General features: G+C 40.6%; 1 protein-coding gene across 1 annotated transcript in view; it reads right to left on the reverse strand.

Moving 5' to 3' along the window:
- Positions 1–17,355, reverse strand: part of lrriq1 (leucine rich repeats and IQ motif containing 1) — a 60,623-nt gene that overhangs the window by 41,285 nt on the left and 1,983 nt on the right. The window contains exons 2-11 of the mRNA XM_023955454.1: positions 16,831–16,927; positions 13,452–13,612; positions 12,368–12,442; positions 9,823–11,334; positions 7,372–7,524; positions 7,126–7,276; positions 6,719–6,912; positions 4,878–5,005; positions 4,653–4,726; positions 2,803–2,896 (exon numbers count right to left, since the gene is read on the reverse strand). Of these exons, the coding sequence (XP_023811222.1) occupies positions 2,803–2,896; positions 4,653–4,726; positions 4,878–5,005; positions 6,719–6,912; positions 7,126–7,276; positions 7,372–7,524; positions 9,823–11,334; positions 12,368–12,442; positions 13,452–13,612; positions 16,831–16,927 (2,639 nt within the window). The remainder of the gene's footprint in view (positions 1–2,802; positions 2,897–4,652; positions 4,727–4,877; positions 5,006–6,718; positions 6,913–7,125; positions 7,277–7,371; positions 7,525–9,822; positions 11,335–12,367; positions 12,443–13,451; positions 13,613–16,830; positions 16,928–17,355) is intronic.

A 17,355-nucleotide genomic window follows, 5' to 3' on the forward strand; every position in this document is an offset into this window, starting at 1 on the left:
CTGACCAATCAGAAGTGGTTAAAGTCTTCACTTCCTTGTTCTGATTCTGCTCGTAAAGTCTCTCAGTTCCATCAAAAATACCAGCTAAAGCTCGTCTTTAACGGTGTAGCTTTCCACAGAATCCGGTGTCAGACCGTGGAACAAGTGAACAAAACAATGAAGCTTAGAGAAGAGAGTCTGTCTGCCATCACTACATCTCCCATGATGCACTGGGTTAAAGTGACAGCGTCTCAGCGCACAATGAGTTGTCCTTGTTAAACGTCGTGAAACCACAATGAACACACATCAAACTGTTTTTAAATGTTCCAACTTATCTTTTATTACATCTTTTAGAAAAAAACAGCTGCAGCTTCCAGCTTTTTCTGCCACAATACTCACAAAAATGCATGTGAGATTGTGGAGGGGCTGTAGATCAATACAGACTATGACTTTCTCCTTTATTTATTTTTTTATGCTGGTGTGCCGCTGGAGTTTTGTCAAGGTTAAAGTGTGCCGTGGCTCAAAAAAGGTTGAAAAACACTGATCTAATGCAGGGGTGTCAAAATCATTTTCCCTGAGGACCACATCAACATAGTGTTTGTCCTCAAAGGGCCAGATATAACTTATACATGTAACTAAATGTACTGAAAAATAAATGTAACTACTCCTTAATGTTAAATAACCGATTATTTATTTACTATAACTTTTTAAAGTGACAATTACAGTTGCATAGAAACATATGTTTGCTTGTTATTCTAGCATAAATCCTTTTACATTTGATTCTGTCAGGTTACAGTGTTTAAGTCCTAATGTACAGCTGTCCAACCAGATATTCTAAGTCCAATTCCCCCTAGATATGAATAAAAACAAACCAATTTTATTTTTTAATTTAAGAAATTAAAAACTTTTCCTTTTGCAGGCCACAAAAAATGAGATGGAGGGCCACATCTGGCCCGTGGGCCACGAGTTTAACACATGTGCTCTAATGCAAACATTTCACACCTAATTGGGAAAAAACAATATTTTGACTCTTAGATGTTTTTCCACATGAATGATGATGCTGTTGTTAGCCTTTGTCGCTCACATTGTTTCTGCAGAGCAGCAGTACTTTATTAAAAATTCGGCTCTGAATGGTGGGCGGGACTGTTGGCACGGAGCGAACCCACCCCCCTTTCCCTTCCCTGTTGCTGAGAGCTCGTGGCAGGGAGCTTGTGGGCCACCCAGCGTATTTTCTGTCACAAATAAGCCTTTTTTTTTAAACAGCATTTTTCATCTGCTCCTGAATCAGGAAATACCTGGAAATGTGAATTTAGGCTTAATTTTCTTAATATACGTCCTCTGTCATCAGAAAAATGCCACAAAAACGTGTTACAAACACCAAAAACACCATTTTCATCAGAGAGGGGCTTGTTTTGTAGCACCTCATCCCTCGTGAAAGTGTGAAAAGTTGTGAGTTTAAATCTTTATAGTATTTATCTTCTGGTTTTCATTTTAAATTTGAACTTTTCTGCAATCAGGGCTGTGCTTTGAACCTCTTCAAAAGGTTCCAATCTCGCTGACCTGCGTTACAGGTTGGATTTATCAGCCTCGTAACCCCTCCTCCACCCAGAATTTGAGGATGACGTGGGATTGACTGACCTGCAGGGAAACTCCAAACCCAAACAGATCAATTCGATTTTTCATGAGCTCACTGAGGAGGGGAGCAGGATGACAGCCAGATATGAACATTACGATACAATAACAAGAGAGCTGCTGTGAAACATCATAAAACACCAAAAAGTATCTTTTTTTAAGTACATTTGAATGAAGGAACTCCTTAAAACATAAAATGTTGGAACTGATTGACTGTAAATTTCAAATTTGCAGAACTAAATCTTTCAAAAATACGTGAAAATCAGATTGTGTGCAGCTTCAACAGCAGTTGAACAATAAATACACTTGAACTTTGACCTCAAAGGTTTCCCTTCATCCCACGTCTCCTGACTGTTTGAGCCTCCGGCCCATTTTTAACTGAGTGAAGACTTCCTCCAAAACACAGCCCCTCAAAGAGAGCCTGATTCATGGGTCGCAGTGTTTTCTTTCTCCACGACGGCTGGATCAGGGGCTGCCGACACGGAGTGGGATTCTTTCAGCTTGGTGCTTTCATTTAGTCAGGAAAATGACTGGCTTGGGATGAAAGGGCCAAAGGCAGGAGTGTGAAAATACAGGGGGTTCATTTCAAACCTGACAAAGGAGGTTAAGCAAAGTTCACAGAAAGATTGGAGGTTTTTGATGTTAGGAAGCATTTTATTCTGGAGAAAAAGATGTAAAAATGGAAATTATAAATGATCAACCTTTCAAAAAAGCTAGTTTACTTTATGTTCCTCATATAAAAATCCCTGCTGGCTTTAAATGATCTACATTTCTCAGCTCGTCAGCTGACGATGTGATCGTTTGTAGAAACGTATTAATATTTTGAGATGTCCAAGCACTTTGTGAGGATGTTTAGAAAGGAGTGGGGGCCTTGGATCTCTGTGGTAATCCTGGGAAGTGGACTGGGAGCCCCGAGTCCGCCTGGAATGTTTAGACTACCCAGACCAGCAGATGAATCTGAGATATGGAAATACTGGATTTCTCCAGCGTGCGGCTTTGAACATCAATCAAGCCACACGGCATTTCGGGGCAGAGAGGTTTTCCTAAAAGAGTTGACACACATTACTTTGAATGTCTTTGGAACAGATACTGGAGTACAAAATGTGCCTCAGCCCGCGTCCATCAGTCTTCAGTGCGTCATGCATGTGTGGAAGTGCCGTGGAAAACATCAAGCCTTCATCTTTTTCCTACCTCCAGCCACGCTCCTGCAGCAGTGGATTCCCTGAAAGCCAGACTTCACAAAGGGAAGGGCATCCTTGCAGGTTCTCACACACATCCAGAACCTCTGATGAAGATATGCAGACAAAAACCTTTCAGCTGGTCGCATAATCCAAGATAAATTTGTAATATTCGATTCATAGGGCCAGATATAACGTATACATGTAACTAAATGTACTGAAAAATAAATGTAACTCCTCCTTAATGTTAAATTACTCATTTATTTAATTATTATAACTTTTTAAAGTGACAATTCCAGTTGCATAGAAAACATATGTTTGCTTGTCACTCTAGCATAAATCCTTTGCCAGCTTTCTTTTGATTTTCTTCTGAAAGTTAGGGATCTTTTATTATATTTTGGCTCCATCATTTAGCAGTCATATTATTGCAGACATTTTTAATTACATGAATAGACATATTTAGAGTTACAGAAGAAATGTCAAAGGTCAGACTGCTTATACTCTCAAGTTGGATAGCTTTAAAAAGACACCTCCATCTGCAGGCCAGGAGCTCCAAGTGAACAGCTAGAAAAAGAGTTTAAAGATCCACTCTGATCAAAGACATGCGGCACTCGTCACAGCGACGGCCCTTCAGCGTCCACGCCTGGCCTGACACGGCAGTGTTTGCTCAGAAAAACTGGCACATTCAACATTTTTGCAATTTGTCAAATAAAGATGTTCAATTCATTTCAGTTTTATTTGTGTAGCCCAATATAACTACAACAGTCATCTCAATGGGCTTCAGATCGGTAGTTTTGCAATAAACAGGAATCATAAAGAACATCCGAATGTGATCATAAATGTTCAGTTGTAATTTTAACAAACTTTCTAGGGGTTTTTTGAAACAAATTTTTACAAGTATTCAAAAAAAAAAAACAGAATAAATGGCAAATTATGAAAATAATAGGAGCTTTTTCCTGTTTTTTGCTTTGTTTTAATTGTTTTACACTTTGTTTAGTCAGTGATATGTGTATGATGACTGGTTGTGATTGGTTGAAAGCTTATTGTTTTCCTGTTTCTCTTTATTTATTTCTTTATTATAGAATCTTCCACCATTTTTTGCCGCTCAAGTCCTTCTAGAATTTTTCAGCTATATTAACTATTAAAATGTTCAGCTCTTTTAGCTCTTTCAAGCTATGATGTTGGTCCTTCAAATCCTTGAACTTTGGTAAATGGCGTGTACTTATATAGCACTTTTCAACCTACAAGGCCCAAAGTGCTTTACAGTCACACACACATTCACACACTCCGCTGCTGAACACTGGCGCCACCAGAGGCAAGGTGGGGTTCAGTGTCTTGCCCAAGGACGCTTTGACACATGGGTGTGCAAGGCGGGAATCAAACTTGCAATATTAACTATGATCATGGGTCCACCGCCCTACCGCTGCGCCACAGCCGCCCTCAACACATTCCAGGATTTTTGCCTCCATTGAAATCCATGGGGAATCCTAGGTGCAGAAGATCACTGGTTCGATACCCGGCTCTGGCATTTTTCACAAACGTATCTTTTTGTTATTGTGCTGTTTTCACTTTATTTATGGTCAACTTTGATCATTTCTTTCTTTAAATTTTCTTTTGTCAATGATTACCCTTTAAGTTTCATTTTTATTCAGCACTATATCATTCAACCCTGTTTTTTCTTCTGGAAATGCAGCTCCTTCTAGATTTATTTTTGTTTTTTACCTGGAATAAATGCTACAGAAATCTAATTTTACTTAATTTAGTTTCTGAATATTTTATGTAAAATAAAAAGTGGAAGAAATTTCATCCAAACCCGCTGTACCTGTGTGTTTGTTTTACGTGTATGTTCAATAAACATGTTACCTGACAGACAGTTGAAACGTAGATCCAGGTGTTCCAGAGATATAAAATCCATCATGGAAGGCAGTTGGGTCATTCTGAAATTTACAGAGAGAAGTTCCACCCATCAGCTCCGTGGTGTATTCTGCTTCTAGTAAAATGACTCACAATGTCCAGTCATTTTCACACAAAACCTAAATCCAAGTGTGTCAGCCTTTTTTGAATCTTTAAATTCAAGAATAGAATCACCGATTCTGACTGGCTGAGAGGTTTTGCAAAAGAGGAAGCCAGCAGTCGGCGAGGCCTTGGAGGGAGCAGATGCAGTTGTCGTCCAGATGCAGCTCCCTCAGAAGGACCTGGTTGTTGAGACTGGGGGGCTGATGGAGAAACATGCTGTCAGTTGTTCCACTGTGGTGACTCTGTGAGGTTAGACTAACTTCATCCTGAGTACGATGCTGCTGCTGCTGCTGCTGCTGGTGGAGGGGCAGCAAACGGACCCCATCCATCACTGTCCTTCCCTGTTGCCCTGCTGGGCTCAAACTCATCCCACCTGACCTAAAAAAAACGCCGTTTTTCTTCTGCACCTGTGTGTCAGTTCATATCCTATACAGCAAGAGCCCTAAAGTAAAAAACCCAGGAAAATATTGTCTGCTTTGCAAGAAAAATGTATCAATAGCAAAATGTTTATAGTTTGAGAAAACATGTCTTGGTGATTCGAATTTTTCTTCTTAAATTAAAAATTCTTGGTGAGACATTTTTTCTTACCTTTTGTGCAGAATTTTTTTTTTGCATATATATTAAAGAAAATCTGCTAATTGGGGAAAAGAATTTTGGACTTATTTCTAAGGGACTTGTTTTTGCAGGATGAACTTTTGGCTATGATGCAGATTTTCAGAAATTAAAGTCCAAAAACAAAAAAAAGAAATAACTGAGAAATTGTTCAAGCTGCACTCTTCATCTCAAGGGTTTCTACACACAACTGCGTGGCAAAAACCATCATGTCAAAAGAAATGTCTTCTTTTTCTGGGTTTAAAAAAAAAGCTCTGTTTGATATTTAAAATAAATAAAGCAAACCTTTAGTTTTTATGTTAGTATTTTGCTTTCATTGTTAATAAACCAAACTGGCCCCTTAGAAAAAGGTAAACAAAAACTCTTATCCCATTGGCCTATTTTCTTTAAATAAGCAAAATAAATAAATCAATAGAAATCTGCCAGTGAGACAGGAAAAAAGGTCTCAACCAAAACTTATATTTTAAGAAAAAATCTACTATTTAAAACACGTTTTCCCAAACCAAGACTACTTTGCCACGGAAAAAACGTCCTTGTTGTTTTTTTAACAAGTCTTTCTTTGCTGGTTAATTTGGCCTTTTATTAAAAAAGAGACTTAAGATTCACAGTGAAAATGAAAGAACTACATTCTGTCAGCTTAGGAAACAAAAGGAGTTTTCTGTTCACAGGCAGGAAGGAATTGCCTGTTTTGATATCCTGACTGGTCAAGATGAGGAAAGTTTTTCAAATTTTGAACCCGACAGAACCATCAGAAAGTTGAAATGACAGAAAAACTTATTTGGATGACAGATCATTTGAAAAGCTGGCAACACTTTTAATCTAAAATGGAATAGGAGTAGATCAATGAATTCAATATTTACTGGGATGCATTATGCAATAAGAAAAAAAGAGAAAAAAAGTATCACATGCTTTTAACAGGGCTGTACGGTGGCGCAGTGGTTAGCACTCTTGCCTCACAACCTACGGTTCAAGTCCTGGCTGGGGGACCTGAACCAGAACACCAATGGGGGACCTTTGGTGTGCTCTTAGGTGTGAATGTGAGAGTGAATGTGTGTGATTGTGGCCCTGCGACAGACTGGCGAACAGTCCAGGATGTGCCCTGCCATCACCCACAAGTGGCTGGGATAGGCTCCAGCAATGAATGACTGCTTTTCATAAAGACATGTGATGCTCATAGATTTGTTTTTCCTGCCAGTTGTTGTTTTTTTTTAAATGATCAAGATTTGGTGGAATATTCGACTAACTGCAAAAGCTTGTGTAGCTGTAACGCGGTTGTGTTTCAGTTCCTTGACTTTGTTTACATCAGTGAGGTTGTTGGCTCTCAGGTCCAGGCTGTGGAGCAGAGTGCTGCTCTCCAGACCCTCCACCGCCTCCAGGTGGTTGCTGGCACAGTTCAGGTGGAGGAGCGTGCACACATCCTTCAGTCCTCTGGTGTTGATCAGGTGGTTGTGGTCCAACAAGAGCCTTTGCAGCCTCCTCAGGGACTCCAGACCAGCTAAAAGAAGCACCGATGACAAAACTTGAAAGAAGAGTCACGGAGTTCATTTTGAAAGTAAATGCTGCCCTCTAGAGGATCATCACAGACTAACATGGAACTCACTTTGGTGGATTTCTTTGCACATAAACTCCAAGACTGTCTCTACAAACTCCATTTTCTTACATCTACTTCTGATAATTCATGAGGTGTTATGAACCATCCGAGTCTCACCGACACGGGTGATGGAGTTGTACGAGAGCTCCAGAACGTCCAAATTCTCAGCGCCGTTCAAGCCGTGGATGGACGTCAGTTTGTTGTGGCTCAGTCGAAGGACTCGCAAGCTGGTCATGTTGGCGCAGTCCACGTAGGAGATGTCATTCTCCTGAGGTAAAAGATGTCAAGATTGTGTGACAGTCCTTTAAATGAAATGTCAAAAAGAATGCAAAAGCAAAGCATCAGCGTTTGCAGTTTGACCACCCTCAGATCCACGTAGCTCAGCTCCTGCAGCTGCTTGATGCCCTCCAGAGACTTGAGGCCACAACGTCTGAGAGTGAGGGACCGCAACTGAGAACACTGGACAAGACTGGACAGACTGCAGCTAGGCAGCTTCTCCAGTGCCACTATGGTTACCTAGCACACAAAAGAAACAGCTTTCAGAGCAAAAAGAACTACTGCTCTCATCATTTCCTATTTCCATTCTAGTGCATCATTTTTTCAGGAACAAAACTCGAGCAAAATGTTTTTGATCCTTCATAGCAGAAAATGTAAGACACTGACATAAGGCTTCTTCTGCCAAATTCATTGAAACAATACTTACTTAAGCTCATCTGATAAATGGATAAAATGGTAAAAAATGGAAAGAATTCTCAGTGTACTAACTGATCAGTGGATGTGACACTAAAATGACCAACAGACACATTTACTACCAAAGCTGGGGAGGTTACAGTAGAGAAAATACGTATTTGATCCCTCACTGATTTTGTACGTTTGTCCACCTAGAAAGAAATGAACATTCTGTCATCCTTATGGCAGCTTCATCTTAACAGTGAGAGACAGAAAATCACTAAATTGACATTAAAGAATTTATATACATTTATTGAGGGGCAATAAGTATTTAAACCCAGAGTAACCATTGAGAGTTCAGGTTCACAGACTGTCTAGACTCTCCTAATCCACCTGTCACCTGAACTGAAGACACCTGTTTGAACTAAGCACCTGTAGAAAGACAACTGTCCACAGAATCAATCGGTCAGACTCCAAGACGGGAACGACTAAAGAGCTTTCAGAGCATGTAACCCTTGTGCTATCCTAGGCACTTTAACATTGGGAGTTGGGTCATCTAGACCCACTAGACAGTGCTCTGAACCTTTTTTCTTCAATGATTTGTGATCTTCACTGGTGTCCATGGATTACATGAAATCTTTCCACCTTTATCCACCTTTGTCATGGTAGGGAGAACACGTCAATGCAAGGGTGGGGGGTCATCTGAGACAGTACAAGGGATAAAGGGAGAAGATTGTAGACCTGCACAAGACCGGAATGGACTACAAAACCATCAGCAAGAAGCTGGAGGTTACCATGGCAACTGTTGGTGCAATTTAACCACCTCCGAGGCTCCAAACCAGGTCTGACCTAGTGGGGTTTCCACGATCACCACAACAGTGAGAAATGGGCCTAAAACAACCCGGCAGGAGTTAATTGATGATCTTGAGGCGGCTGGAACCACAATCACCAAAAAAACCATTGCTGATACTTCAAACCGCAGTGGTTAATCATCTTGCAGTGCTGGCAAAGTCCCCCTGCTTAAGAAGACACATGTGCAGACCTGCCTTCAGGATTTAGAGAGGGATTGGGAGAAGGTGCTGTGGTCAGATGAGACCAACATGGAGCTGTCTGGCATCAACTCAACCCGTCGTGTTTGGAGGAAGACAAATGCTGCCTATGACCCAAAGAACACCATCCCCACTGTCAAGCATGGAGGTGGAAACATTATGGATTGTGTGGATGGATTCTCACTCATCAAATCCTGAATGGGACCCTACTTCCCTCCACCAGGAGGCTTGAAATGGGTGGTGGGTGGGTCTTCCAACAGCATCATGACCCAAAACATGCAACCAAGTAAACCAAGGAACAGCTGCAGAAGAAGCAGATGGAGGTCATGGAGCGGTCCAGCCTGTCCGTGGATCTCAATCTTATGGAAAACCTATGGAGAGAGCTGAAGCTCAGAGTTGCAAAGCGACAGCCACCAAATCTGAAAGATTTAGAAATCATTTACAAAGAGGAGTAGAGCAGAATTCCTCCTGATGTGTGCAGAAACCTGATCTTTAACTACAAGAAACGTCTGACCTCTGTGATGCTAAAAAGGGCTTTTCCACAAACTACCACGTCTGTCCAGCAAGAGGGTTCGAATACTTATTCTCCTTTATGAAACACAAATACATTTATATGTTATTTAAAAGTATATTTCTTGATTTTCTATCTGTCACTGTTCAAATGACAGGTTGCTACTTTCTTTTTAGGTGGGCAAACTTACAAAATCAGCAGGGTATCAAAGACTTATTTTCTTTACTGTAATTGTTAAAGCACAAACACCACAAAAGATTCTAAAATGTTTTTGTTTTTTTTTTCAGTTTAATGCAGCAAAGAGTTCAAATGAAACACTGAATAACTGCAGAGAAGTCTCTGCTTGTTTTTTTTGTTTTTTTTTTCGTATACTTTATTTATCCCTCAATGGGGAAATTCTTCTCCGCATTTGACCCATCCCCTGGGGGAGCGGTGAGCTGCAACTGAACTGCGCTTGGGAGGCAGTGGCATTAAGGGCCTTGCCTAAGGACCCTCACTGAGTGATGATATGGCAATTGCCCCCAGTACCATTGTTTCTTCCCCTCCGGGAATTGAACCCTGGATTCCTGCATGGTAGCTGCTTACCTTACCAACCGAGCTACTCAGCCGGTTGTTGAGGCTCATATTTACCTCCTGCAGTGACCTCTGACCTGCGACCTGAAGCAGACTGTCTGTGCAGAGGGGGGGCAGTCTGTCAGCCTCAACCTTCCTCCTTGGCCTTCTCTGACTCTGGACAGAACCTTTTGGTCTGCTCCTGTTCTGGAGGGACAGGGTGGACCAGGAGACGCAGCCTTCCCTCCAGGACAGCCTCTTCTGCTCTGTGCGCTCTGCCAGCGCAGACCAGCAGGGGGCACTGGCCTCTGCGGCTGGATGTTCTGCCTCTGTGGCAGTAGGAGTGGATTCTTCAGAGCTGACGCTCTCTGGAAGCCACTGCTGTCCAGTTTGAGGTCTAATGAGGCTGGTGGTGGAAGAACCAGACATGATGTTGTTTGTAGGGTCTGGGCTTTTCTTTCTTTCCTTTTCTGGCTGTAGTTCAGCCTCAGTGATCATCATCACCGTCATCACTTTGTTCTTGGCATCTTCTTTTCCATCTCTGCCTCCATTCGTCCTGTTCACCCCATCTCCCTCCTTTTGAAGTATTTCTTCTTCCAGCTTTTCATTCTCGTGCCTGTCTGCATCCACATGTTTGGATTTTTTGTCTTGAGGTGTGATTTCTTTCAACATATTCTCAGCATCATCATCATCATCATTGTTTTCTTGCTGGAATCTCATATCCTCTGTGTTTTTTGGTTCCTTGTTTTCCTGGAGGATCATCTTTTTGTCCCTTTGTTTCCCCTGCTTTTCTTGCATAGTTTCACTCCTCTCATCCTCTTGCTTCTCTTCACTTTCACAGAGCTTCTCCTCTCTTTCTGCAGTTTCCTTCCTCTTTGCTTGAACACTTCTCTTCAGGTCTGTCTCCACCTCTTCGGAAATGTCTTTTTCCGTTTCTTCTTCATCTCTCACTGTCCTCCAGGGCTTTTCCCTCTTACCATCATCACCCCTTTTTCCCCTTTCCTTCTCTTCTCCACTTTTTAGTTTGTCTGTAAAGCCAAGTTCTGTTTTGTTTTGTCTTTCCTCCGCTTTAACATCCAGCAGTTTCCCTTCATCTTCCTCTTTAGATTCTTTTTCAGCTCTTTTCTTGTTTGTCACTCTTTCCTTCTGTCTTTCTGCTTTCTTTTTTCTCTCCTCCTCTTCTGCCTGTTCTCTCATTTTCTTTTGCACTGATTGTGTTTGTTGCTCTCTATTCTCTTCTTCTGTCTTTACTTCATCTTCCGTCGTTTTTTTTCCATTTTCCCTTTGTTTCTTCACCACATCTTCGTCTTCTCTCCACTTCTCATTCGTCTCTTTCTTCCCCCCTTCCTCTTGCAGTTGCATCTCCACACGTTTCTTCCACTCTCCCTCTTCAAATTCTTGCCTTTTTCCTTTGATCACTTCTTTTTGCTTTTTCTCCTCATTGTTCTTCTTCTCCTCCTCATCTTCCTCTTTTCTGATCTTCAGCTGCTCCTCAATCATCCGTCGTTCGTGCTCGACTCGTTTTTGTAGCTCACCAAAGTGCTCCTGAATTAGAAGATGCTGGAGTTACTGGCAAACATCTTCTGTCTTTTCCTTAAAAATGTGATTTTTTTGAAGGTTAAATCAAAGAAAAGAGTGTGATCAGTGCAAATTCATAATTATTGTCATTGGCCTAAATCAGGGGTCCTTTCGGCTCTGGAGCCACATGTGGCTATTTTCTCCCTCTGCTGTGGCTACTTGGCTTTAAAAGATTCTAAAGTTTTGAAAGAATAACAGATCATTTAAGTTTTGTCATTTATCTTCAGATTTTTTACCTGAGGTGGTCTAATATTAGTAAAAATATTTTTTTTAGTACCACTTGACAGTAATATCCACAAGTAGTTATAAATTCATAAAGTCCATTATGTGAAATAACTGACCAAAAATAGTAATTAATCTGTCAGAGCTTATCATTATTATATGATCTTCTGCTGCATAACAGTCTCCATTGCTGTTCATAGACACAGTTCTTAAAATATATACATGGATTTACATGTATAGGGTTTTTAATGGATTTTGCACCTATACTGTCATGAATAGAAAAAGAGGAAAAAGGATAAAGGAGTAGCAAAGTTATGATGATAGAAAATGCCATCTTTGACTTAACATTTTCAATTCATGTGAATCTTCTGCAGCAGGAGGATATTATTTGACACATGGTGTATTTTATTTTGAAAGGAACTTGAATGTACTGCTATCTAAAATAAAATAAAAATAAAATAAAAAGTATATACAGAAAAATATAATACGGTAATCATCTAAATATTTCAAAACTACATTATAGAAATAAATGCCTTAACTACTATAAAGACATAAAGAAAGGGTTTTTCTACACTGAAGTGAGGCTTCTGTGCCTCTCGCTGGTCAGTGAGAAACTAGGTTCAAATGGTTCTTCTAACAACAAAGGTTGCCGCCCCCTGTTCTAACTTATTAGAAAAAAATCTTTTTAAAGTGCCACACTTTGTCCACAGGCTCTGATTTCAGCTTTTTAGTGTAACTTTCTTGTTTCAGCTGACGATGCTGAGAAACTCAGGCCAACCTGCTGAAGATGCAGCTCCTCTTCAAACACATCATGAGCTCTTTTCAGAGACAGTTCAAGTTCCATCTGATGCACCTGGATGCAAAAAAGAAAAGGGGAAAATTCAAAATTCTTTTAGACAGACCATTGGAAATATTTTACAGGTGGAGAAAATTATTTGATTTGGCGTGTGGACAGAAGAAACCTGTTTGCTCAGCTCAGACATTTGATGGTCTTAATTTCCTGTGTTGGACATAGTCAAAATATTTTCTATAAGTTATTATTCTTTATTACACCATGGTCCGGGTAAATCTCGATTCTTATTGGCTGCAGGGGTTCTATTAAAAAGTAATAATGGACCCCTAAAGGAGACGCTCCGGTCACATTCCCTGAATGTGCTATATTATACGCCATGGTAACGGGAACAACAGAAACTGCATAGATGTTCCTGTTTATCACAACAGAAAAAACAGTGGAAAAGATCTCCGTCCATCACTATGCTACAGGACCTTGATAACCCTATTGCTTGATGCAGAGTAAATATATCATATATTATTTTATTATTAATTAATGGAAGAAATAGGTTGTCTGTTTTGATGATCAGAGTTAATGGTGGATGTATCTTTCATAAAAGCCATCCAGGAAAATACTTCTGGACTTCGTTTCGTTGAAACAAACTTTAGCTTCATCATCTGCACAAAAACAAGCGGTAAGATGTGAACTTTCCCTTTAAAAGGATGCTTTGAATTACTTTACATGCCGTTTAGCATCAGTGAGGTCGGTGCAGGCCCGGTAGCCGTTACCGCGACAACGCATTGGCCCGCGTATCAAATGGTCTGTTTTTTGTGAAAAATGATTTGACAAGATGAAAGTACTATTAATTGTTTTAACATTTCTTTCTTTCGTAAGTGATGATGGCATAAGTGAGATGATGCCCTGAGGCGGCACACGTCTCTGCGTCAACCATTCATTTCTGATAATGGATGCCCTAGGCATTGATATCTTAAATAGATTGAAAATATCTTTGTATTTAGTGTATTTGTCCTTTGTTTTTATAGCTAAAATACCTTGAAATCAATGAATGAATCAACCTGAAGAGGTTTACCTTCTCTGCCTCTATGATCTTCCTCAGTTCCCTTTGGAAGTCTTCCTCTCGTTGCTGCCACAGATCACAGATCTCCATGTCCTCATCGTATCTCTTCTCTTGCTTCTTCTCATTTTTACTGCTTTCTGATAAAAAGCCATTCTGGTTCTCCATGTTCTCATCTTAGACAGCAACAGAAAATCAAAACTTTCTTAGCGTTCAAACAAGAAGCAGGACAACAATCTCAGGGGAAAAACTGTTTTTATTTAAATGAATACGAGTCCTTTCATAAACTCTCATCTTATGTTCCAACCAAGACAAAACAACTAAACATTGAACTTCCTTCAAATACATTATATTACCAAAAGTATTGGCTCACCTGCCTTGACTCAAACATGTACTGAAGTGCCATTCTGTTCCTAAACCATTGAGTTCAATATAATGTGCGTCCACTGTTCTATGGGGCTCAGGTCAGGACTCTGTGGAGGTCAGTCCAGTTCATCACACCAGACTGTCATCCATGTCTTTATGGACCTTGCTTTGTGTTATGGTGCACAGTAGGCCTGCACAATATACCGCAAATTTATTGTTATTGCAATATCCAGCTCAGCAATGTGCATATCGCAAAAGACAGTGAAATCGCAATAAATCGTAAACCTTAAATGTTTTAATACAACCTTATGGCAGCTTGAAGCATTTAACGAATGAAATAAATAACTTTATGTTTTGACCAATCGGATGGACGCCTTCACGTTGTTGACCAATCGGATGGAGGCCTGTTATGTTAGATGTTTGTCTCCTATGTCAACGATGGTCATTTGGAGTATAATTTTTAAACCGTTGCAATGAAATGGGAATGATGTTTTTGGTTATTTTGTTATTTGTTTATATACTGCAAATTATACCATTATCGCAATATTAATCTCAAAGATCGCGAGTTTTCCTCATATCGTGCAGCCCTAGTGCACAGTCATGCTGGAAGAGGAGGGGCCCACTTCAAACTGTTCCCAGAGGTTGGGGGCATGGAATTGTCCAAAATGCTTTGGTATCCTGGAGCATTCAGAATTCCTTTCACTGGAACTAAGAGGCCAAGTCCAAGTCCTGAAAAACCAGCACCGCGCCATAATTCTTCCTCCACCAAATGTCACACTCTGCAGTCCCAAATGTACCGTTGTCCTGGAAACCTCCAAAGCCAGACTCTTCCATCAGATTGCCAGATGGAAAAGTGTGATTCATTTCTCCAGAGAAGGCGTCTCCACTGGTCTAGAGTCCAGTGGCGGCGTGCTTACACCCCTACATTGGTGATGTGTGGCTCTGATGCAGCTGCTCAGCCATGGAAGCCCATTCCATGAAGCTCTCTGCATCTGTAGCTCACATGAAGTTTGGAGCTCTGTAGCCATTGACTGTGCAGAAAGTCGGCAACCTCTTAGCACTGTGCGCTTCAGCATCCGCCGACCCTTCTCCGTCAGTGTACAACTTTGTGGCTGAGTTGCTTTTGTTCCAAAACTCTTCCATTTTGTTCTGATAGAGCTGACCGTGGAATATTTAGGAGTGAGGAAATTCCCAGACTGGATTTGTTGCACAGGTGGCGTCCAATGACAGTTCCATGCTGGAATTCACTGAGCTCCTGAGAGCAGCCCATTCTTTCACAACTGTTTGTGAAAACAGTCTGCCTTTATGAGTGTTTGATTTTATACACCTGAGGCCAGATTAAGTAATTAGGACACCTGATTCTGATCATTAGGATGGGTGAGCCAATACTTTTGGTAAAATAGTGTATATTAAGTGATACTTTGATGCACCAACTCATGATCTGGAGATGTAAAATTCAAAAAACAGTATCAGCAGCTTCATAGTTTGTGGCTTTTAAAAATAAAAATCTTTTTTCAGTCTTTTTCTTCTGTAAATATACAAAAACAGTGACATCCTGTGGTCACTATTTGGAATTCTTTTTTTCTCTGGAAAACAAATGTGTTTCGGAATTTAAATTTAGGGATCTACCTAATAAAAATGAAATTGCTTGTTTAAGAATAAATAAATAAAAGAAATAACTATTTTTCACAACAATCAAAGTGTTAAACTTTGTCTGGAATATGGAGAAAAACATGGTAATAGGCGATGTTCCCTGTGTAGCAATTAACTATCAGTTTTCCCGACACATTCCACTCTAACCCAGTATCAGAAAGTAATTTTCCATTTTACAGATTTGATCTTATATGTGCATGTTCCCGTGTTCATAGTTCTAGTATAAGCTCAGCAGGTGGTTTTATCACACGATTATGATGAGAGCAGAGATGCAGATCAATAGATGGTGATGGAATCATGTCTGACATGGATTTTGACAATAATCTGTCAACTTTGATTCATGATCAACTTTTGATCATAATCAATAAGCACTCTGATGTGTGAAGCGTAATAACGAGTCCTGGAATAATGTTGTTTTCTTCACAAGAATAGCCAGATGGCTGGATCCAAATGTAGCAGGTTTTATTTGCTCAGCTAAAGGTCTACAAAGCTAAATCAGGGCCAGGCAGGCAGAGGTCAATGAGGAACATGAGAGCTTCAGAGAAGAAGCAGGAGTGTCGGGATCCAGATGAGAGTTGGGGGAAGTGGCAGGCAAACAGAGACAAAACAGAGGGAGGAGATCAGAAGATCGGGTCTGGATATAACGCTCAGTAATGCAGGCAGAGAGGCACAAACAATACTTTGCACCGAGTGAGGCTCAGTACAGTGCTTAAGTAGACTGTGAGTGATGAGAGTCAGGTATGTAGCATCGGTTGCTGGGAGATGTAGTGCATTTAGAACACTGGGGATGGTTCCGCCGGTGACCAGAACTTCATCTTTGTTATTACGTTTTATTAATGCTTAGAGATGTATGAAATGATCTGCACTTTGACTGGTAAAGTATAAATAAACTGTAAGTTAAGAACGGAATTATATGTACAGAGAAAAGTCAAACATAGTGGGGGTGGGATCAATAACGTTCACTTTCTCCCATCCCTTTTCAAGCAATAAATCAAAGTATATGAGACAAATATATATGTAATGAATTGAAGGCATCATGTACTGTATGTGGACATGCAAATATGTCTATTTATGATGAGTAATTATAATGGAATCATTCACATGTGTTGGAGGATGTATATCGAGAGAGAGAGAGAGAGGTGTGTGTTTGTATACAGGTATATTGTGTATACTTGTGTTTTTTTAATATATTCTTTTTAGTTTTTCAATTTTCTAATCAATTTATGACAAATTGTCTCAAATCTGATGAATCTATCTATAGAGATGGATTTTCTTTTGTTTGTTTTTGTTTCGCCGACTTGAGCTAAACCAGCTCCAGTGCATTCATAAATATAACTCTGTGGTGTCTGGTGTTTCCTCTGATCAGACCACATACCATCGAGGTCTTCCAGGAGGAGTTTCTCACAGGCTGCAGCTCTACTTCTTGAAGCCTCAAAGTATCTGAGCAAAGATGACGGCAAAGGATCCTGGTCCTGTAGGCAGACACTCCTTTAGTTTCATCACAAACAGCAAAGATCTCCATCAAGTCTGACAAAAGCAGTTTCTCCTCTACTCCTAGTGTTTGCACACAGAATGATTTCATTAAGACTTTAGACATTTAGGGCCCCTTGGTGGGGAGGGGGAGGGGACATCACTGTGAGTAATCAGGAGATGTCCCCTCAGTGCCCTACCCGCCAATTTTAACTGCACCCCCTTAGCACACACACCCTTTACTCCTCCTCCATTCAAACATAAACAAACACACACATGCACACACACACCCTCACAAACACACACACACGCACACACATTTTGCAAGGAAGGTGGGACCTAGGACCATCTGTCCCCCACCCCATCCCTGGTGGGGGGTACGGGGCCCTTGGCAACGGCTGCCGTGTCCCCTGGGTGCTGGTTTCCTGGG

This window comes from Oryzias latipes, chromosome 6 (assembly GCF_002234675.1).
Source record: "Oryzias latipes chromosome 6, ASM223467v1".
Taxonomy (NCBI): Eukaryota; Metazoa; Chordata; class Actinopteri; order Beloniformes; family Adrianichthyidae; genus Oryzias; species Oryzias latipes.